The sequence below is a fragment of the Scyliorhinus canicula genome, chromosome 18 (genome assembly GCF_902713615.1).
Source record: "Scyliorhinus canicula chromosome 18, sScyCan1.1, whole genome shotgun sequence".
Classification (NCBI taxonomy): Eukaryota; Metazoa; Chordata; class Chondrichthyes; order Carcharhiniformes; family Scyliorhinidae; genus Scyliorhinus; species Scyliorhinus canicula.
In genome coordinates this window covers 115,984,065-116,006,022 of record NC_052163.1, presented here as the reverse complement: position 1 = coordinate 116,006,022, position 21,958 = coordinate 115,984,065, and the positions used below count along the sequence as shown (strand labels likewise).

The 21,958-nt window shown below is 48.1% G+C and overlaps 1 protein-coding gene across 1 annotated transcript; it reads left to right on the top strand.

Moving 5' to 3' along the window:
* Window positions 1-292: 292 nt before the first annotated feature.
* On the top strand, window positions 293-21,625 carry ankle1 (ankyrin repeat and LEM domain containing 1). The gene is made up of 9 exons (XM_038776777.1): window positions 293-418; window positions 3,641-3,793; window positions 4,687-4,792; window positions 6,204-6,336; window positions 8,827-12,216; window positions 13,467-13,629; window positions 16,072-16,231; window positions 20,154-20,283; window positions 21,003-21,625. The coding sequence occupies exons 1-9, from the start codon at window positions 360-362 to the stop codon at window positions 21,173-21,175; spliced, it is 4,467 nt and encodes a 1,488-aa protein (XP_038632705.1). The 5' UTR covers window positions 293-359; the 3' UTR covers window positions 21,176-21,625.
* The last annotated feature ends 333 nt before the right edge of the window (window positions 21,626-21,958 follow it).

Genomic DNA, 21,958 nt, shown 5'->3' with positions numbered 1-21,958 from the left:
AGGGTGGAGGAGGTGGAGCCAGTGACCCAGGCGTCGGTGACGATGGAGGGGCGGGGCCAGTGAGAGGGGGAGGGGCCAATGGCGCGGGGGCGGGGCCGATGACGCGGTCGGAGGGGCGGGGCGTGTTCGATGACGCAGGCGGCGGGGCGGGGCCGATAACGCGGGCGGCGGGGCGGGGCCGATGACGCGGGCGGCGGGGCGGGGCCGATGACGCGAGCGGCGGGGCGGGGCCGATGACGCGGGCGGCGGGGCGGGGCCGATGACGCAGGCGGCGGGGCGGGGCCGATGACGCGGGTGGTGTTGGCGGGAGGGTTTGACTGGAGTTGGGAGGTGGCGGCCCGAGCCCCGGGCCGGGGAGGATGAGCAGCGAGCTGCTGGCCAGGCGCCTGCACTGGGCCATAGAGGAAGACGATGCTGAGTAAGGACGTTTACACGTTATAGCAATGCTGGGCATGGCGGCTCCTGTTGTGTGCACACCGGAGCAGCAAGTCTGGGCTTGTTGCGGACTGTCTCTCTTTGGTGGTCATTCATTGATGGTCATTCAGTAATGGTCACTCGGTGATGGTCATTCATTGATGGTCACTAGGTGATGGTCACTAGGTGATGGTCACTCGGTGGTCAATGATGGTCACTCTGATGGTTATTTGTTAATGGTCATTCATTGATGGTCATTCAATGATGGTCACTCAGTGATGGTCACTCACTGGTGGTCACTCGCTGATGGTCACTCGGTGGTCACTGATGGTTATTTATTAATGGTCATTCATTGATGGTCACTGGGTGATGGTCATTCATTGATGGTCACTGGGTGATGGTCACTCGGTGGTCACTCAATGATGGTCACTCCAGTGATGGTCACTCAGTGATGGTTATTTGTTAATGGTCACTCGGTGATGGTCACTCAGTGATGGTCACTCAGTGATGGTCACTCAGTGATGGTCACTCAGTGATGGTCACTCAGTGATGGTCACTCAGTGATGGTCACTCAATGATGGTCACTCAATGATGGTCACTCAATGATGGTCACTCAATGATGGTCACTCCAGTGATGGTCACTCAGTGATGGTTATTTGTTAATGGTCACTCTGATGGTCACTCGGTAATGGTCACTCAGTGATGGTCATTCATTGATGGTCAGTCAGTGATGGTCACTCGGTGATGGCCACACGGTGATGGTCCAGGACTCTAGGTCTGTACTCGATGGAGATTTGAACGATGAGGGGGGATCTCATTAGAACTTACAGGATACTGAGAGGCCGATAGAGTGGACGTGGAGAGGATGATTCCAATAGTAGGAGAGACTAGAACCCGAGGGCACAGCCTCAGACTGATGGCTCACCCCTCTAAAACCGAGATGAGGAATTTCTTCAGCCAGAAGGTGGTGATTCTGTGGAACTCATTGCCGCAGAAGGCTGTGGAGGCCAAGTGACTGAGCATCTTTAAGACAGGGATTGATAGGTTCTTGATTAATAAGAAGATTGGGGGTGATGGGATGAAGGCAGGAGAATGGGGATGAGAATGGGTGGCACGGCAGCACAGTGGTTAGCACTGTTGCTTCACAGCGTCAGGGACCCGGGTTCAATTCCCGGCTTGGGTCACTGTCTGTGCAGACTCTGCCCATTCTCCCTGTGTCTGTGTGGGTTTCCTCGGGGTGATCCAGTTCCTCCCACGAGTCCCGAAAGACATGCTTATTAGGTGAATTGGACATTCTGAATTCTCCCTCTGTGGACACAAACAGGAGCCAGTATGTGGCGACTGGGGGATTTTCCAGTAACTTAATTGCAGTGTTGATGTAAGCATACTTGTGACTCTAATAAAGATTATTAGAAATAAATCGGCCATGGTTGAATGTTGGAGCAGTATCAATGGGCTGAATGGCCTAATTTCTGTGTCTTATGGGCATGCCTTTGCAGCTTGTTTTACGGGATAGTCCATTAATTCCTGCACATTTGTACCTTTTTAAGGGATGGTGAAAATAAATTCTCAAACATTTTTTTAGTTCTGACGAAAGATCAGCAACCAGAAAATTAGCTTTGGAAACCACTCTCTCTCCCCCCTCTCTCTCTCTCCCCCTCTCTCTCTCTCTCCCCCTCTCTCTCTCTCCCCCTCTCTCTCTTTCCCCCCCTCTCTCTCTTTCCCTCCCTCTCTCTCTTTCCCTCCCTCTCTCTCTTTCCCTCCCTCTCTCTCCCCCTCCCTCTCTCTCCCCCCCCCCCAGCTCACAGCTGTTTCCTGACCTGCTGAGCGCTACCATTTTTATATCAGATTTCCAGCATCTGCAACATTTTCCCTTTGCATCTGTTCCTGTATTTGTAGTCCTGTTTTACCCAGAAGTGAGCTTCTGATCAGAAATCCTCTCCATTACCAGGACCACCTACTTCCACCTCTGTAGCATCACCCCGCCCCCTGCCTCAGCTCATCTGATGAAACCTTCATCAATGTCTTTTTTGCCGCTTGATCTTGCCCATATCCTAACTTGCGCCCGTTACCTATCGCCCCTATATTTGCCACAGTCCAGGCATCCCGTCCATTTTAAAACTCTTATCCTCGTTTTCAAATTTCTTCCATATCCTTGCCTCTCCCTAGCTCTGTGGTGCATTTTGAGAGGACTAACAAGGTATGGGAATACACAATGAACGGTAGGACCCTAGGAAGTACAGAGGGACCTTGGGGGTGCATGTCCAAAGATCTCTGAAGGCAGCAGGACAGGCAGATAAGGTGGTTACGAATGTATGTGGGATACTTGCCTTTATTAGCCAAGGCATAGATTGCAAGAACAGTGAGGTTATGATGGAGCTGTGTAAAATGCTCATTAAGCCAGTTAGAGCACTGTGCATTTCTGTTCGCCACACTACAGGAAGGATGTGATTGCACTGGAAAGGGTGCAGAGGAGATTCACCAGAATGTTACCTGGGCTGGAGCGTTTCAGCTATGAAGAGAGGCTGGTTAGGTTGGGGTTGTTTCCTTCGAGCACAGAAGGCTGGGGGAACCTCATCGATGTCTGCAAAATTATGAGGGACACAGATGGGAAGGAGCTTTTCCTCTAAGTAGAGGGGTCAACAACCAAGGGCATAGATTTAAGGTAAAGAGGAGGAGATTGAGGGGATTTGAAGGAAACCCTTTACACCCAGAGTGGGGTAGGAATCTGGAACCCGCTGCCAGAAAAGGTGGTAAAGGCAGGAACTCCACAACATTTAAGAAACATTTAAATGAGCGCTTGAAACGATACACCATACAAGGCTATGGACCAAGTGCTGGAAAATGGGATTAGAATAGATTAATTTGATGACCTCTTCCACATATCACAGACCTCATCCTGTGCTGTCAAACTGACTTGTTAACCAAACTTGGTCACTTTCTAAGTATCTTCTTGTGTGGCGCCATATCAGATTTTCTTAACGCTCTGTCAAGCACCTTGGGATGTTTTACTACATTAGAGGTGCTGTATAAATGCGAATTGTTCAGGTGTGTCGGCCAAGGACAGTTTGAGACTGCCCTGCGATGCCCACACTTATTTGAAAAGTCTGCCAGCTCTTGGTGTGAGGCACCTTAGGACAGATGCAAAAAGATCTTCTCATCTGTGTTGTTCTGACGATGGCTGTGAGCTGATTTGATCCCATTTAACCTTTTCTTTCCTCTCCAGTTCCTTGGCAAAGTGGTTAAAGGGAAGTGCCGATCCCAATCTGGTTTTACCTGAGGGAATAGCGGCCCTACACTTGGCATCTGGGAAGGACACAGAAGGTGGAATCCGGTGTCTGAAACTACTACTTCTGCATGGGGCAAATCCCAACGTCCGGTTAGTGAAGCTTTGTTGGAGCCGCGTGTGTCACTGGGCTGATTTTAGTGTACAGGTTTACAAACTGAGGACCTCCAACTCCATATTCAATGTGCTAGTTGTTTTCCTGTTACTCTGTGCAAACAAAACTTTTTATAATTTTCATTGAATCATTCACACTTTTTCTTGAATAAGACATGGGTAGAACGCGATAGCACCTGCAAGGGGTCCCCAGGAGTGAACGCACCTGCAAGGGGTCCCCAGGAGTGGGTGCAGTACTTGTATGGTGGAGGGAGGTTCCTGAACCGTCTCTGAATTTACAGGGGGCTTACAGGGAGGGAGTATGTTGCTATTTGCAAGGGGGGGGGGGGGGGGGGGGGGCACCACAATATACCTAGTCCTGTATAATTTTAGTAGTTTTGAATTTCACCATCATCAATGACTGGCCTGTAGCTGCCAGTGTTGTGGAGCAAAATTCTGGTAACAGTGGGCTATTTTAGTAGAGTCCATTATTAGAACAAAATCTTACAAGGGATGTGGGCATCGCTGGCAAGGTCATCGCTAATTGCCCATGAACTGAGGGGCTTGTTAAGCCATTGCTGAGAGCAGTCTTAAGAATCAACCACTTTGTTGTGGGAGTCACGTGTAGGCCAGGCTGAGTAAGGTTGGCAGATTTCCAGATGGATTATTTTCCAACAATTGATGATTGTTGTTGTTACTCTCTTTATATTCCAGATTTTTTTATTACTTGATTTTAAGTTTCACCTGCTACCATGGTGGGATTTGAACCCATGTCCCCAGGGCATAAGCTTGGGCCTCTAGATTACTAGTCCAGTGACATTACCACTACGACCTAATGAGGTTGCAAGCTATTGGAATTTCAATTCTCACCCAACCTTTTTGTTGTTTTGTAGGTCCACTGAAAGTCTCACTCCCTTGCACGTAGCTGCCTCCTGGGGGTGCCTGAAGAGTTTGAAACTGTTGCTCAGAAATGGAGCAGACCCAACTCTGCTGGATCAGGTAACTGAGTAAAGGCAATGTCGGTTTGTGCCGTGCATTAAAGAAGGAAGGACTTTGTGTTGATGCCTGTTCCCAGTGGCAAGCGGATCGTTTAGCAGAGGAGCCAGATTTCAGATCATTGGCAAAAGAATCAGAGTGGAGGTGAGAAATCATTTTATACAGTGAACTATTATGATCCGGAACACGCTGTTCGAAGGGAATCAGTGATGGCTTTCAAAAGGGAATTGGATAAATACTCGAAGGGGAAAAGTTTCCAGGGCTCTGGGGAAGAGTAGTGGGAGATTGAACTAATTATACAGCTCTTTGAAAGAGCTGACCCAGACCCTGTATGATTCTGTAATTATGTCGCACTTTCCATGGCCTGAGAGATAGCAAAATGCTGGTTAATTGTTTTTTTTATCTGCAACGGTTTTCATGGAATCACAGACTGGTTACAGCACAAAAGGATGGCATTTCGCCCATTGTGTTTGGACCAGTACTTGGCGACAGCAACTCAACTCTACTAATTGCACTCCCCGTGCCTTTCTTGCAGCTAATTATCCAATTTCCTATTGAAAGTTATGACTGAAGTTGCTTCCACCGCACACTTGGGCAGTGCGTTTCAGATCCTAACCATTCACTGCATACAAAATGTCTTTCCTCATGTGACCTCTGGTTCTTTTGCCAACCACCGTTACTCCTCTGGTAGTCAACCGTGCCGCCAACGGGAACAGTTTCTCCCTATCTACTCTTTCGAGGCCCCGCGTGATCGTGAACACCCCAATTAAATCCTCTCTCCATCTCCTGATCCCGAGGGAGAACAACCCCAGCTTCTCCGATCTGTCCTCACAACTGGTGTTCCTTATTCCCGAACCATTCTTGAACACTTTCTCTGCACCCTCTTCAAGCCTTCACATCCTTCCTAAAGGGCGGTGCCCAAAATTGGGAAATTCCAGTTGAGGCCTCACTAGTTCACCATGTTTTTGTACACTATCCCTCGATTTATAAAGCCCAGGAGTCTGTATTGTAGGAAATTCGGCAGCCAGCGTGCTCACAGCACGGTCCCACAAACTGCAATGGGATAAATGATGAGATATTTGTAGGTTAATGCAATAATCTAATGAAGATGTTTAACAATGATAAATGGGGAAGATGGATACAAGGAAGCTGTTTCCTGTGATGGATTCCCAACAATTGCACCTAATCTTAAAATTAGAGCCAGGTGCGTTAAGAGTGAAAACAAGAAGCAATTTGGAGTGGAAATCTGGAGAACACTCCCTCCCAAGAAAGTCTATCAGAAACTGTAGACTGCGGGATGTTTTGCAAAACATGTTTAGCCGTATCGCAGTGTTTGTTTGGACTCTTTGCTGTATCCTACTCTCGAGAACTGCGCTTGAGGTCAATCTCTTGTTTATTTGATTTTAAAATCTAGGATGGACTGAGGGCGGTGGATTTAGCTGAAGAGCAAGGAAATGTGAGATGTCGTCAGATTCTACAAGCGTATCACCGCTCCACTCTACTGGAGGATGCAGGGGAAGACCCTCCCGCGTATCATTATGGTCAAAGTCCGTTACACTCTCATAATTGTTTTCAACCCGTTACCAAATGGCTAATGGTTTCTTGTATAATTTGGTGTGTATGAGCCAGGAAGGTACAAGGTGGTCCATTGCCCAGTCTGCCGTGTCGTTAACAGACTCTGCCCAGCCCACAGTTGGGGTGTTTTATTCCCCCCTCCTCATCAACTGACAATTATGGTACAACAAAGTATCAAAAGCACAGATATAGGCCGTCTGGCCAAATTGATCAATCCTATCTTACTTCATCTAATCCCATCAACGTATCACTCCACCTCTTTCTCCCTCATGCTTATCTCCTTTCCAAAGATGTGCGGGTTAGGTGGATTAACCATGCTAAATTTCCCCTTGGTGTCCAAAGATATGTAGGTTAGATGAGGTTATGGGGTTACAGGGAATAGGGCGGGGGGAGTGGGCTTAGGTAGGGTGCTCTTTCGGAGGAGCGGTGCAGACCCGATGGGCCGAATGGCCTCCTTCTGCAAAGTAGGGATTCTATGGATGCCACTGTAAAATCATCATTGTGGCATGTTCTGCTAGCCACTCACAATTAAGCTGAAAATGATCCCAACTCGTTTTGCTTTGGGACAGGCAGCCAACAGATAAGCTGTGGTTCCATCCATCTAGAGTTGCAGTTTCTGAAATGAAACTTTGGCCTTTTTTTTTTTTGAACGGCCTAAATCTCTCAGGAATTCTTCATACATGTAGAATAATCGCACGGAAGTTGCCATTTTTCCCTCTTTCCATCCGATATCACATGAACTTTAAAGCCTGCGTTCTAAAAATTCAATCATTCTCCATCCACTTTATTCCTTCTAATTAAAATCTGTATTGCTGCTATCATCCAAAATCCCCTTTTCTGGCACTTGATAAAGTCGCAGCGTCTCCCATTTCCATGAATCCTTGGGCAATATTCCTCTGTGGCACTTTGCGAGCAAAGCCCCACCTGTTTGGCCAACCTGAGGGTGGGTAATAAGGATGTACATCACAGGTTTTGGGGGGGGGGGGGGTTGTTGACAACAACAACTTACATTTATCTAGCATCTTTAATGCAGTTAACCGTTCCAAAAGGTTTCAAAGGAATGGTTACCAAATGGTATTTCGCACTGAGCCATTCAGATGACCAAAGGCTTGACCAACTCATTTGAACTCATCATGTGATGATCTGTTTACGATCATTTGCCCTTCATGAAAGTTTTCAAGTTGTAGTTGACGACGACGGGGAGGGGGGCGGAGGGCTTGGCAGAGGGGGTTGCGTGTGCAGGAAGTTTGCTCAGGGGCAACAACAATAAATCACGTAATTTGCTGATGAACAATGGCAGGAAGAACTAGAGTTGAGTTAAATCCTAATAGAACCAAGATTTGAAGTTCAAGAGGTGTCATCTGTGGAAAAGGGTCATGCAAGCTGGGCCAAATTCTCCCCCTTTCTCAATTTTCCCATCTCTGCTTCTGAGGAGGAAAGAGCAGGTTAGGAAGCCGAATGCAGCACCACAAGTTTTGTTTAATGCTGAGAGGATGATCTTCAGCACGGTAGCACACTGGTTAGCACTATGGCTTCACAGCACCAGGGTCCCAGGTTCGATTCCCTGCTTGGGTCACTGTCTGTACAGAGTCTGCACGTTCTGCCATCTGTCTGCGTGGGTTTCCTCCGGGTACTCCAGTTTCCTCCCCACAAGTCCTGAGAGACATGCTTTTAGATGAATTGGGCATTCTGAATTCTCCCTCCGTGTACCCGAACAGGCGCCGGAGTGTGGCGACTCAGGGCTTTTCACAGTAACTTCATTGCGGTGTTAATGTAAGCCTACTTGTGACAATAATAAAGATTATTATTATATGGAAATCCAGAACTAGGGTGCAACAGTTTAAAAGAATTGGGGTATCCCATTTAACACTGAGCGTAAGAGGAATTTCTTCTCTCAGCAGGTTATTTAGGTATTCTCTCCCACGGAGAGCGAAGGCAGCTGGTTGAATATATTCCAGGTTTGAGTTAGTCAGAGTTCAGAGTTACAGGAGGGCAGTCAGAAAAATGGGGTCAAGGCCGCAATTCAATCACTCATGATCTTATTGAATAACAGAACAGGCGCATGGAGATGAATGTCTACTCCTGCTCCTATTTCTGATGACCTTATTAGTGCCTATCCAGAGGGCAGCACGGTGGCACAGTGGTAGCACTGCAGTCTCACGACACAGAGGTCCCAGGTTCAATTCTGGCCCTGGGTCACTGTCCGTGTGGAGTTTGCACATTCTCCCCGTGTTTACATGGGTCCCACCCGCACAACCCAAATATGTGCAGGCTAGGTGGATTGAAGACGCTATATTACCCCTTAATTGGGAAAAATGAATTGGGAACTCTTAAATTTATTTATTTTTAAATTAGTGCCGATCTACAACAAAGAGAAAATAGCCTTGGCTTTGATGGGTCAGATAAAGACGATTTATTTTGAATGTTACTAACTACTCGATTGGTCTTTTGTATTCTTGCAGTCTGCTATCGACCAGCCAGAAATGGTTTTCATTTCTTTGATGATCCAGTTGAGCTTGGCATCGCAAAGAGCCACAAGGCTGCCAGGCTTCCGGGAAGATGTGAAGAATTTCATCCATTTGGCGGAACCCAGCAAACCTCAACCCTCGGACAACCAGAGTTTGTTGTCGCTGACTCCCGCAAAGTCAGCCAACAACCGAGCAGCTGCTTGATGAGAATAAACCCGAGGAGTGGCCCTTTGGGAGAAGATACGTCGGTCTGGGCTGAATCACAGAGGCCCTGGTCCCAATCAGGGACAATGAAAGCACAGGGACCAGGGCATATGGGTGTTACTAAAGACAGGAGTGAGCACCGCATTGTTGGTCAAACTACAGAATTAAACCTTGACAGCTGTGCGTTGTCAAGTACCCGTGTATCTACCTTTGGAAAGTATGAAGAGCAGACTCCAAATGAATTGAATTCTGCAGCTGACTCCTCTGTGGACCGTACACCAGCGGACCAGGAGTTAACCCTTCAGGACGATGAGAGCTTTTCCCCTGTGTCTGCCGCCCGGCTCCCTTCAGCCGTGAGCCACAGACTGAACACCTCCACTGACGACGAGAGCTTTTTGCCTCCATCTGCGTTTCAACCGTGTCCAGTTGGAAACCGTGAACTGAATAACTCCTCTAATCTCCCTGAAGCCCAGTACTCCCCAGTTGAACCTCTCTATGTCCAGCGAGCCGCAATTAGTTTGTACGAAGAGAAGGAAGTCTTTAAAGAGGGTGACACTTTTGTTGGTACAGAATGGGTCTCTGAATTGGATTGTACTTGCACTTCTAAGGATCAATCTAACCCCAGCGAACCCCTTGCAAACACTATGCCGGACCTTGCCAAGGACAAAGGATTTTGTGATTCTGAACATCTGATAAAACCATCTAAAGGCATTGACATAACTTCACCAAATAATATCTATGTATTTGAGCGCAAAAATCCGACTCCTCTACACAACGTGGACAAAACTACTGCGTTTCTCCTTGAGGACACTTTAGATTATACCATGGGAACAGTCAATGATGGATATGCTCCGCATACTGATACAGCCCAACAAAATAGTGGTGATTCCAAAGCTTCAGTCTCCATTTCTGGTTCAAGCAGCAGCCTCTACTGTAGCTGTGCAAATGGGTCTGTGGTTTTCTCCTGTGCGGTCGGAAACTTTGGGCATACGAGTCACACACAGCAAGGTCCGGAAGATCCAATGAGCCGAGCAGAGAAAGACCAGTGTCTAGTCCGGCAGACTCCTTCAGGCAGGGACCAGGACAAATCTGTTTCAGAGTGTATAGGTGAGCTGGCAACTGATAACACCCAGCTGGTACACACTAGAGATTTGCAGACTCTTCCTTTCAAGGACTCCCAGCTCTTTGACGAAATGCTGAGAGATTGTCCTTTGCGAAGGACAAGTGAGCAGCCCAATTGCAACTCACCAAGTCCTCAAAGGCAGTGTAGCTACCACGATGCAAGTCTTTCCCATGGCACCCTAATCAACACAAGTGACAAGGACATTGTACTGAGCTCATGTGCAGGATCTACCTGTACAAACAGCTGTGTCAACAAGGGATTGTTAAATGCCCTTCCGCGTAACGCGATGGAGTCAAACCCGGCGAGGTTCCCAGCCACGGATGCACACAGCCAAAATCACAAATGTAAGCGAGGGGATCACTCTGTAGCAGAGCTTGTTTCTATCACGGGCCGTATAGAAGATGGGGATTTTCCAGGTTTATTGATGCTGCCCACCAAACAATCTCTGTCTTCCAATGAAACAAGCCTTGGAGCATCACAAAGTGATTCTGTTTCCATTAAATATAGTGCGGGCAACAAAGCCCAAACCTGTTCAGATGAAGAAGATTCATCAATTGAGGATGGGAAAGAAGATGAAGGTCGTATAGGGTTGGAACAGTTACTGAAGAAGATCAAGATACCAACTGAGACTGGGCTCTCTCAAATTGATGCCGATAGATTGTCGCCTTTTGTCACCCCAAGGACTAAGAGTCGTCTGGCCAACAACTCTTTAAGAAGTTGTAGTGCTTCACTTTTCGAACAGACACTTCCTATGCCAGTTAGAAGTAGGAGAGTTCGTGAACAGCAGATGGAAGATACTAGAAGGCCATCTGGTTGTTTTGATTCACTCAGCAATGAGTCTGCTGTTTCCCAAGGAGCAGAGGATGAAGGCGAGACTCGCTCCCGTGCTCACTTTCCAGACAGCGAAGATGCAGATTTCGACACCGTCCCCTTTGTCAAATGTAATGAACACGAGAAATGGACTGTCCGACCGTCGGCAGCTTTGTGCCCAGACCAGGAACAGGCCAACTTTGACACGGTGCCGTTCCCTAACACCAAGCATGAAAAGGGAACCACCCGATTTTCATCACCGGGGCATGATGCCAACAGAAATAAACAGCGCATCAGGTTGAAAAGTGAGGCTGTTGCCAGTAAAGGAAGCCAAGCAGGACCGGTTCCACATCCAGTAAACCTTGAAGAATATGGAGATGCCAACCAAGGTGGTTGTTTTTACCCACCCATCGATCAGTCAGCTCCAGCAGCGGTTCAAACTGATATAAAAGCCAATAGTGTCGGTCAAATGAGATCCACTAACGCTTTCGGAGAATGTGATGCCCTGTGGTCTTCTGAAGATAATGACTTGCAACGTGAGCTGAGAATATCAACGATAGATCAGGGACTCTATGGTGCTGTGGAGTTGCCTCTTGCTCCCCCACGACCTTCCTCTCCGTGCCGGAGTCCTGTGCCATTAGCTGGAGAAGCTGAGACTGGGGCCTTTCCCCGAAACAGCAACGTGTGCGAAAGCACCAGGCTGGAGAATGTCGATTTGCAGCTGGGAAATGGGGACCAAACGTGCAACTTTTCAAAACGCTCTATTGAAGAGCGTCTGTCAAATATACCTAACCACAATGCTGAATGGCAAAGTCTCTTGGGCAACCTTGACCTTCCGCTTTCTCCTGGTGGCCGCCCAGTTAACAGCAGTGTAAGTGAGGCGGTGGAGTACCTTTACACTGACCCCGAGGAGGGTCACACACTGATAGAGCGCCGTTACCCTTGCAAAGATGCAAGCTCTGAGAACCTCAGCACTTCAGGCTCTGAGGAGACAGTCATCTATGACTGGAGGGCCTACAAGAACAGGAAGATCTGTGCCAAGGTGGAAAAAAACATGTCACCTAGTGATGAACTGCCAAAATTGTCTCCTCGCCTTCTGCTTCTATCGAACAGTCAGATACGAAGGCAGCTTAAAGATTACGGAGAAGACCCTGGACCAATAACAGCCCTTACTAGAAAGGTTTATCTGCATCTTCTGGACCGGGTTAGAAAGGAGCCCCTCCCCAGGAAGCCACAACAGTTTTCGAGTAAGTCGGGAAATTGAATCTTGCTTGTGTGTTGGAAATGCTGGTCCTGATTGTTACCACGCCCCAGAAACATGCCAAACTATGGCCTCTGTACCTGTACCCAATATCTACTCCAAATTGCCTGACAGAAACATAGCAAGCTCATTACGCATGGACCGCAATCATCCCATGTAATGTGTCCTGGCTAAATGTATAGCACTCAGCTCCAGAGTTCCAGTCCTGAGACTTGAGTATATAGTCCAAGCTGACACTGCTGCCACAGTCCTGAGAGGCAGCATTTAAAATCTCATCCCCTATCAGTTCTCTCACATGGATATACAAATAGACCCAATGGCACTATTTGGAGAGCGGGGCATTCTCCCCAGTGTCCTGGCCGCCATTTATCACTCCACTAATGTCAGTTTTGAAAACAAAACAAAGTTATTCAGTCGTTCGCTCCTTGCTGTTTGTGGGAGCTTGCTGTGCAGAAATTGGCTGGTGCATTTCTTAATTGGCTGTTAAGTGCCTTTTATATGTAACTAATTCAGAAGGGCGATTGAGAAAGATTGTGGCTTCTGTAAAGTTTGTCTTCTCTGAGAATTGTTTTTATACACTAGTAGCGCAGAATGAGAACATTGAGCTCATGGTGTCTGAAATGAGATGAAAATCGCTTAGTGTCACAAGTAGACTTCAAATGAAGTTACTGTGAGAAGCCCCTAGTCGCCACATTCCGGCGCCTGTTCGGGGAGGCCGTGCCTGCTGAAAAAGAAACATCTGGACAAATCTCACCTTCCAGCTCTTCGTCCATTGTCCTGTAGGTTACGGCACTTTTGAGCACAGATCCAAATGTTTTTTTTTTAAGAATACCCAATTCATTTTTTCCAATTAAGGGGCAATTTAACGTGGCCAATCCACCTACCCTGCACATCTTTGGGTTGTGGGGGCGAAACCCACACCAAAAGGGGGAGAATGTGCAAATTCCACACGGACAATGACCCAGAGCAGGATTCGAACCTGGGCCCTCGATACCATGAGGCAGCAGTGCGCCACTGCGCCGCCGTGCTGCTCTCAAATGTTTTTTTACAATATGATAACAGATTCTGTCTCTCCCACCCTCTCAGGCCGAGAGTTCCAGGCATCCAGCAGCCTTAGGATGAAAACAAAATATTCTCGCCTCCCCCAGTCCATTGGTCGATTACATTACATCAATTTCTGTAACTCTCAATGCAATAAGTCCAGCCTCCATCTGCTCACCTGTTTTTGTTTCACAGGTTACAGTCCAGAGTTGTGTCAAAGTCTGGAAACGTTTGTCTTCCCAGACTGCAGCCAGGATGAACTAGCTTTAGTGCAGCAATTTGATCAGCCGGACCAGAACCGCAAATGGAGGGAGGGGCTCCTCAAATCCAGCTTCAATTACTTGCTCCTTGATCCCAGGTACAGTCTTTTGTTGTCTTCAAATTTAAATCAAGTCGAGAAATGTTCATGCTTGTTGGCATCAAACACTCTCAGGACAGGTACATCATGGGGTTAGGTACAGAGTAAAGCTCCCTCTACACAGTCCCGTCATACACTCACAGGACAGGTACAGCACGAGGTTACATAGAAGATAGGAGCAGGCGGAGTCCTTTTGGCCCTTCGAGCCTGCTCCGCCATTCATCACGATCAGGGCTGATCATCGAACTCAATAGCCTAATTTTGCGTTCTCCTCATAGCCTTTGATCCCATTCTCCCTAAATGCTATATACAGCCGCCTCTTGAATATATTCAAAGTTTATCATCAACTACTTCCTGTGGTAATGAATTCCACAGGCTCACCACTGTTTGTGTGAAGAAGTGTCTCCTTATCTCTGTCTGAAATGGTTTACCCTGAATCCTTAGGCTGTGACCCCTGGTTCTGGACACACCTATCATTGGTAACACCTTCCCTGCATCTACCCTGTCTAGTCCTGTTAGAATTTAATAAGTATCTGTGAGATTCCCCCCTCGTTCTTCTGAACTCCAGCGAGAACAATCCCAACCTAGTCAATCTCTCCTCATACGTCAGTCCCGCCATCCCTGGAATCAGTCTGGTAAACCTTCGCTGCACTCCCTCAAGAGCAAGAACATCCTTCCTCAGAGAAGGAGACCAAAACTGCACACAATACTCCCAAGTGTGGTCTCACCAGGGCCCTGTATAATTGCAGCAACACATCCCTGCTTCTATACTCTAAACCTCTTGCAATGAAGGCCAACATACCATTAGCCTTCTTTACCGCCTGCTGCACCTGCATGCTTACCTTCAGCGAATGGTGCACAAAGACACCCAGGTCCAGGTTAGATACAGAATAAAGCTCCCTCGGGCTGCACGGTGGCACAGTGGATAGCACTGCTGCGTCACGGCGCTGTGGACACGGGTTCAGTCCCGGCTCCGGGTCAGTCCGTGTGGAGTTTGCTCTCCCCGTGTTTGGGTGGGTCTCATCCCCATAATCCAAAGATGTGCAGGCTAGGTGGATTGGCCACACTAAATTGCCCCTTAACCGGAAAAAAAAAAGAACTGGGTACTTTAAACTTATTTTTAAAAAGAATAAAACTCCCTCTACACTGTCCCCATCAAACTCTCCCAGGGAAGGCAGGGCATAAGTTAGATGCAGAGTAATGTTCCCTCTATCCAGTCCCAGTAACTGGTCCCAACCTCAGAACTAATTAGTATCTATATTAGTATCTATATTGCGACTATGTAAACTCATTGAACATAGAACCCTTGCGGGGTGTTTCAATTACTCAGGTGGAATGGAGGTGAAAGCCCCTTGCATCATCCAGCCCCAGGTTTGATTTGATGCATTTGAACTACAAAATTGTTGGTCCCCTTTGTGGTTTAGTGGGTAAATCCCGATGAGAATCTGAGCCCCCTCCCTGGACCCACAACATTCTGAGTCTGATCTCAAACAGGATTGTGGTCGGCTCACCATGTTGAATTACCAAACGGTTACAGCTCAGAAGGAGGCCCTTTCAGCCTATTGTGCCCAAGCCAGCTGTACGTCAGTGCAGCTCACCCAGCCCTGTTTCCCTGTTGACCTGCCAGCATCTCCTAGCCAGATAATTATCCAAGTCCCTTTTGAAAGCCTCAGGCTGGATCTGCCTCCAGCACGCTCTCAGGCATTGCATTACAGCTCCTAACCACTCGCTGTGTAAAAAGCTTTTCCTCATGTTGCTGTTGGCTCATCTGCCAGTCACCTTCAATCAATGTCCTCTGGTTCTTGATCCTTTCCTGCTCTGTCTTGGCTCCTTTATGATTTTGAACAGCTCTTTCAAATCTATCCAATTTTCTCTTCTCTAAGCGGAACAATCCTCGCCTCTCTGCTCTGTCCACATGACTGAAGTTCCTCATCCCTGGAATTAAAACGCTGTCGAGTGCATTCCTGACTTTAATCTCTCTGCCATTGGCAGGCATGCCTTCTGCTGCCAATGCCTCAAACTCTGGAATTCCCTGATAAATCTCTCTGCCCCTCTGTCCCCTCTCCTCCTTTACGATGCTTCTTTAACATTACTGCTGGTCACCTGTGGTAATATCTCCATATGTCGCTCAGTTATCCACTTACGTTTGAGAACACCCCTGTGAAGTGCCTTTGGCTGTTTCACGATGTTGAAAGCACTGTAAAAATACATGGTGTATTTATTTTCAACGGTGAAGTGACTGGCCAGTATGTTTTCGTTTCTATGTTTCTATGTTCCTAAATCTGACGCACGCTGATTTAGCGCCAGGAGAGCATTAATTTTTTTGTCATCTAAGTTTAATTTGTAAAGCGCAGTGAAGGGATATAAACTTTTGTGAATGTTCCTTTTGAGTTGCCTTTTTTTTTAACCTTTCTCGATTCGCTCTTTTCCCCCTCCTCCCAGGGTCACCAAGAACCTGCCAGCCCGGTGTCACACACTGAGCTCCGCAGAGTGCTTCCGCACATTTGTCAGCTCCATCTTCTACGTGGGAAAGGGGAAGCGTTCCAGACCCTACTGTCACCTCTACGATGCACTGACGCATTTTAAAACTAACAATAATCAGGTAAGCAGGGTGGAGTGGATCTTCAATCGATTGGCTTTACTAAGCGTTGGCTTTTGGGGGGAAAAGAAGTATGCATGTCTGAATCATTTATTTGTTGGGGGAGAGCGTGTGGACCTGGACTCCCCAGTGGTGTGCAGTGGTCCCAAAGAGAAAATGCTGGAAAATCTCAGCAGGTCTGGCAGCATCTGTAGGGAGAGAAAAGAGCTAACGTTTCGAGTCCAGATGACCCTTTGTCAAAGCTACTGGTGTGCAGTGGTCACCTGGGTTGTGATTGGCACAGGAATATTTATGGAACGATTGTTGCTTCTCCTCGACCGATTCATAGAATTCCTACAGTGCAGAAGGAGGCCATTTTGCCCAGTAAGGCTGCACAGACCCTCTGGAAGAGCACCCCACCTAGGCCCCATTCCCCCGCCCTATCCCCGTAATCCTACCTAACCTGCACATCTTTGGACTGTGGGAGGAAACCTGGGCACCCGGCGGAAACCCACGCAGACACGGGAAGAACATACAAACTCTACAGAAGGACGGAATTGAAACCGGGATCCTGGTGCTGAGGCGGCAGGGTTGGGCCTGGATCCATTGGAAATTTAGAACAATCGAGGTGATCTTATCCTTGGGTGACTTGAGAATATGTTCTCCTCTCTCTCCCCCCCCCCCCCCCCCCCCCCCCCCCCGTTGTGGAGACTAAAACTAGGGCACGCAGTTTAAAATAAGGGTTCTCCTGTTTAAGGGCGTCACGGTGGCGCAGTGGTTAGCACTGCTGCCTCCCGGCACCAAGGACCAGGGTTCGAATTCCGGCCCTGGGTCACTGTCCGTGTGGAGTTTGCACCTTCTCCCCGTGCCCGCGTGGGTCTCAAACCCACAACCCAAAGATGTGCAGGGTAGGTGGATCGTCCTCGCTAAATTACCCCTTAATTGGGGGAGAAATGAATTAGGTAATAATTTTTTTTTTAATTAATAAAAAATGTGTTTGTCTGTTTAAGACTGAAATAAGAGAGAGATGTTTTCTGAGGGCTGTTGAATTCTCTTCCTCCGAGAACTGTGGAGACTGGGTCAGTGAATACTTTAAAGGCAGGAGTTAGACAGATTCTTGACTAACAAGGTAGCACTGGTATAGGGAACGAGGCAGACAGGCCTAAATCTAATCAGCCGCAATCTTATCAAATGACAGAGCAGACTCGAGGGGCCGAATGGTCTACCCCTCAAAATGTGTATGTTCACGTGTACAGCCCTGACCCTGGGCACCAAAGTAAGGCTGACACTTATTGTCCATGCTAATTTGAGTGTCACGTTCAGAGAACCTTGAGTCAACTGCGCTGGTGTGAGACTGGGGTCACATGGAGGTTTCCATCCTTGAAGAACATTGGTGAAACCAGTTGGCATTTTCACTACAGATCAGCCAAGATCCCGTTGAATGGTGGAACAGGTTTGAAGGGCTGAATGGCCGCTAGCAGCTTCTTAGCCACTTTTTATTGACACCAACTGTTTTACTTCCTGTTTTTTAAAACTATCCAAATTCTCAATTTGTCGGAAGGAAGGGGTTTGGATTCGGCGGTCTGTAGGTTTAGTCTAGGCCTTTGGATCCCTGGTACTTTTCAGAACAACCTGGCTTTAATACTGTTACAAAAACAGAAAATACTGGCCGATCTCAGCAGGTCTGACAGCATCTGTGGAGAGAAAAGGGAGCTAACGTTTCAAGTCTGGATGACTCTTTGGCATAGCTGGAGAGAACTGGAAATAGGGTCAGATCTATACTCTAGTTTCACCTGAGAAAGGGGCAGTGCCCGAAAGCTAGTGTTTGAAACAAACCTGTTGGACTTTAACCTGGTGTTGGAACACTTTGACCAGCTTTGACAAAGTCATCGGACTCTAAACGTTAGCTCTTTTCTCTCCCTACAGATGCTGCCAGACTTGCTGAGATTTTCCAGCATTTTCCCTTTTGTTGTCAGACTTCTTACTAGTTGGGGGGGGCGGGGAGAGGTGGGGCTGGATAGGGGGCCAGTGATAGGTGACTATGGACAAAGATGTTGACAGAGAAAAAAGAATGTAAATGAAGGTGATTAAGGCTAAGAAGGGTGCTGATAATCGCACCTAGAGATTACAATGTGTGAATGGCAGAACAAAGGTGAGCAGTGTGTTAAACAGATGGCCCAAGTTTTGGGGGGGGGGGACAGTGGTGAGGGGAAAACAGATGAATGGAAGAAATGAAAATACATTGCGAGAAATAAAAATGGGGTGAAGGTGGAGGAGAGAGTTCACAGTCCGAAGTTGGTGAACTCAGTATTAAGTCCGGAATGCTGTAATGTGCCTAGTCGGAAGATGAGATGCTGTTCCTCCAGTTTGTGCTGGGCTTCACTGGAACATTGCAACAGGCCAAGGAAGGACATGTGGATATAAGAGCGGGGCGGTGAGTTGAAATGGCAGCGACTGGAAGGTCTGAGTCCTGCCTGCGGACAAACTGAAGGTGCTCTGCAAAGCGGTCACCCCGTCTGTGTTTCTTCTCTCCAATGTAGAGTAGACCGGATTGGGAGCAGCAAATGCAATAGACCAGATTGAAGGAGGTGCAGGTGAAGCACTGCCTCACTTAAAAAGAGTGTTTAGGGCCTGAAGTAGTGTGCAGGAAGGAAGCAACGGGTCAGGTGTTAAATCTTCCGTGATTGCATGGGAAGGTGCTGTGGGAAGAGGTGTTGGAGATGATGGAGGAGTGGACCAGGGTATCCCGGAGGGAACGGACCCTGCGAAATGCTGACGGAGGAGAGAAGGGAAGATGTGTTTGGTGGAATCATGCTGGAGTTGGTGGAAGTGGCGGAGGATGATTCTTTGAATTCGGAGGCTGGTGGGGTCAAATGTGAAGACAAGGGAGACCCTATCCTGGTTCTGTGATGGAGGCGAGGCGATGAGGGCAGAGGTACGGGACATGGATTGGACACGGTAGAGAGCCCTGTCGACCACAGTGGGTGAGAAACCACGATTAAGGAAGAATGAAGACATGTCAGCAGCACAGTTTTGGAAGTTGCATCATCAGAACAGATGCGACGGAGGCGAAGGAACTGGGAGAATGGGATGGAGTCCTCACAGGATGTGGGGTGTGAAGACCTGTAGTCGAGGTAGCTGTGGGAGTCGGTGGGCTTGTAATCTTTATTAGTGGACAGTTTATCCCCAGAAATTGAAATAGAAAGGTCAAGGAAGGGAAGTGTCAGAGATGGAGCATGTGAAGGTGATATGAGGGGTGGAAATTGGAAGCGAAATTAATCAATTTTTCCAAGTCCAAACGGGAACAGCACCGAAACAGTCATCGATATATCGATAAAAGAGATGTGGGATGGGGTCGGAGTAGGACTGGCACATGCCCCATAAAGAGACTGGCAAAGCTGTGACCCATGCAGGTACCCGAGCCACACCTTTGGTCTGGAGGAAACAAGATATGGTAAAGGGGAAATTGTTCACTTAAGAGGACAGGATCAGCCAGACAGAGGCGAGTGGTGGTGGATGGAAATTTTTCAGGCCTCTTAAGAAGAAGCGGAGAACCCTCAGACCATCCAAATGGGAACGGGGGCATGCAAGGATTAGACATCCATGGTAAAGAGGTGGTTAGGGTCAGGGAACTGGAAATTGCTGATATGATGTAGGGCATCTGAGGAATCATGAATGTAGGTGGGAAGGAACTGGAGAAGAGGAGAGGGTATGGAGTCAAGATAGGAAGAAATGAGTTTGGTGGGGCAGATACAGGCTGCCACGATGGGCCTCCCGGGACAGTCCTGTTTGTGGATTTTGGGGAGGAGGTAGAAGCAGGTTGTCCGGGGTTGGGAGATTGAGGTTTGAAGCGGCGGAGGGAAGATCTCCAGAGGAGGTGAGGTCAGTGAAAGTTAATACTGTTATCCTTCTGTACATAACTTTCCCACTCCTGCCCCACTTACAGGTGAACACAAAACTGAAACAGATTCTGGATGTCTGGGAGAGTGGCCAAGGGGTGATTTCTCTGCACTGTTTCCAGAACGTTATTCCTGTAGAGGCATACACCCGGGAGGCATGCATGGTGGATGCACTGGGTGAGTCAGACTGTCGGGGTAATGTAACGCTAAATAATGTTACAGTATGCATTTACACCGTGCTTCTGGACTTTGCCAATCCAGTACTCTCTTAGCCAACCACCAATCTTGCACCCTTCTGTAAACATGAGCTCATTCATAAACTGGCTGCCCCGTATCCTAAATCACAACAAGGTGTTTCACCAAACACCTCTCTGCTCACTTCACTGACCTACAGCGAGGTCGCCTTGCTTTCAATCCAGGCCTCGCCCTCTCCTCTCCCTATCTCTGTAATCTCCTCCAGCCCGAAAACCCTGTGTGATCTCTGCGCTCATCCACTTCTATCCTCTTACACATCCTTGATTCCTTTTTTAATCACTCCGTCACTGGTTGCCGTGCCTTCCATTGACAGGCCTTGAGTTCTGGAGATGGCTTGGTGCTCTCCGCCTCACTTCCTTCATGAAAGACGCTCCTTAAAACCTAGCCCTTGAATCAAATTGTTGTTGAATTCCCTGTTGGATTTATTAATGTCTGTCTTAGATTTACGGCCCCTATTTCCGATCGCAACCACATGTGGAAACATCATCCCCACGTTTACCCCATGAAACCTTTTTATTATCTTAAAGACCACTCGGTCTCCTCTTTTCCAAAGAAGCTGAGCTATGTTGTGCTATAAACTGGACTATCCTGAGGTGATGCTGCACTGGATCACTAAGTTCTTTGTCTTTTCTTTGCTCCAGGCCTGCAAATGTTGACCAACAAGAAGCGGGGCGATTATTACGGCACCGCTGCGACCTGGCCGATGAAGCGACGCCGGCAGCTGGGGGTTCACATGCTCCGCCGCGTGTTGCAGATCTTTCTAGCGGAAGGGGAGCGGCAGCTGCGCCCGGCCGACATTAGGATAGGGCAGTGAAAGGGCGGGGAGACAATTCAGACCCCCATGCCCCCACCGAATGAGTGGGAAATCTCGTCACGTTTTCGAATGAACCTTCGAGGCAGGCTGGATCTGTCCCAGTTAACTGAATGAATAACAGGTAATGGTGGCTGAGCAACTGGATCTGCATTTCAACAGGTTTGCTCCCTTACAATGGAACCCTTGGTGCACCAGACTGCTAGAGTCAGAGCATGAGTGTTCTTGCATGTGGCCTGTTAATACTCATGGACCTTGTGCCCCTGGGAGGAAGGAGAGATGGTACTCCCCTCCCCTCCCTGCACGTGCACCTCCAGCTGGTGCATTCGAGCATTGTACTGCAAGGAGATAGTGAGCTTGTTCGACTGGACACTATTTCTTTTTTTTTTTAATTTAGATTCCCAATTCATTTTTTCCAATTAAGGGGCAATTTAGCGTGGCCAAGCCTCCTATCCTGCACATAGAACAGTACAGCACAGAACAGGCCCTTCGGCCCTCAATGTTGTGCCGAGCCATGATCACCCTACTCAAACCCACGTATCCACCCTATACCCGAAACCCAACAACCCCCCCTTAACCTTACTTTCATTAGGACACTACGGGCAATTTAGCATGGCCAATCCACCTAACCCGCACATCTTTGGACTGTGGGAGGAAACCGGAGCACCCGGAGGAAACCCACGCACACAGGGGGAGGACGTGCAGACTCCACACAGACAGTGACCCAGCCGGGAATCGAACCTGGGACCCTGGAGCTGTGAAGCATTTATGCTAACCACCATGCTA

Bases quoted from the DNA above. Each gene is read 5' to 3' on its own strand.
- ankle1 (XM_038776777.1), top strand. From the start codon at position 360: ATGAGCAGCGAGCTGCTGGCCAGGCGCCTGCACTGGGCCATAGAGGAA. The intron at 4,793-6,203 runs GTAACTGAGTAA...TTTAAAATCTAG, and splicing joins ACCCAACTCTGCTGGATCAG to GATGGACTGAGGGCGGTGGA. The intron at 12,217-13,466 runs GTAAGTCGGGAA...TTTGTTTCACAG, and splicing joins GAAGCCACAACAGTTTTCGA to GTTACAGTCCAGAGTTGTGT.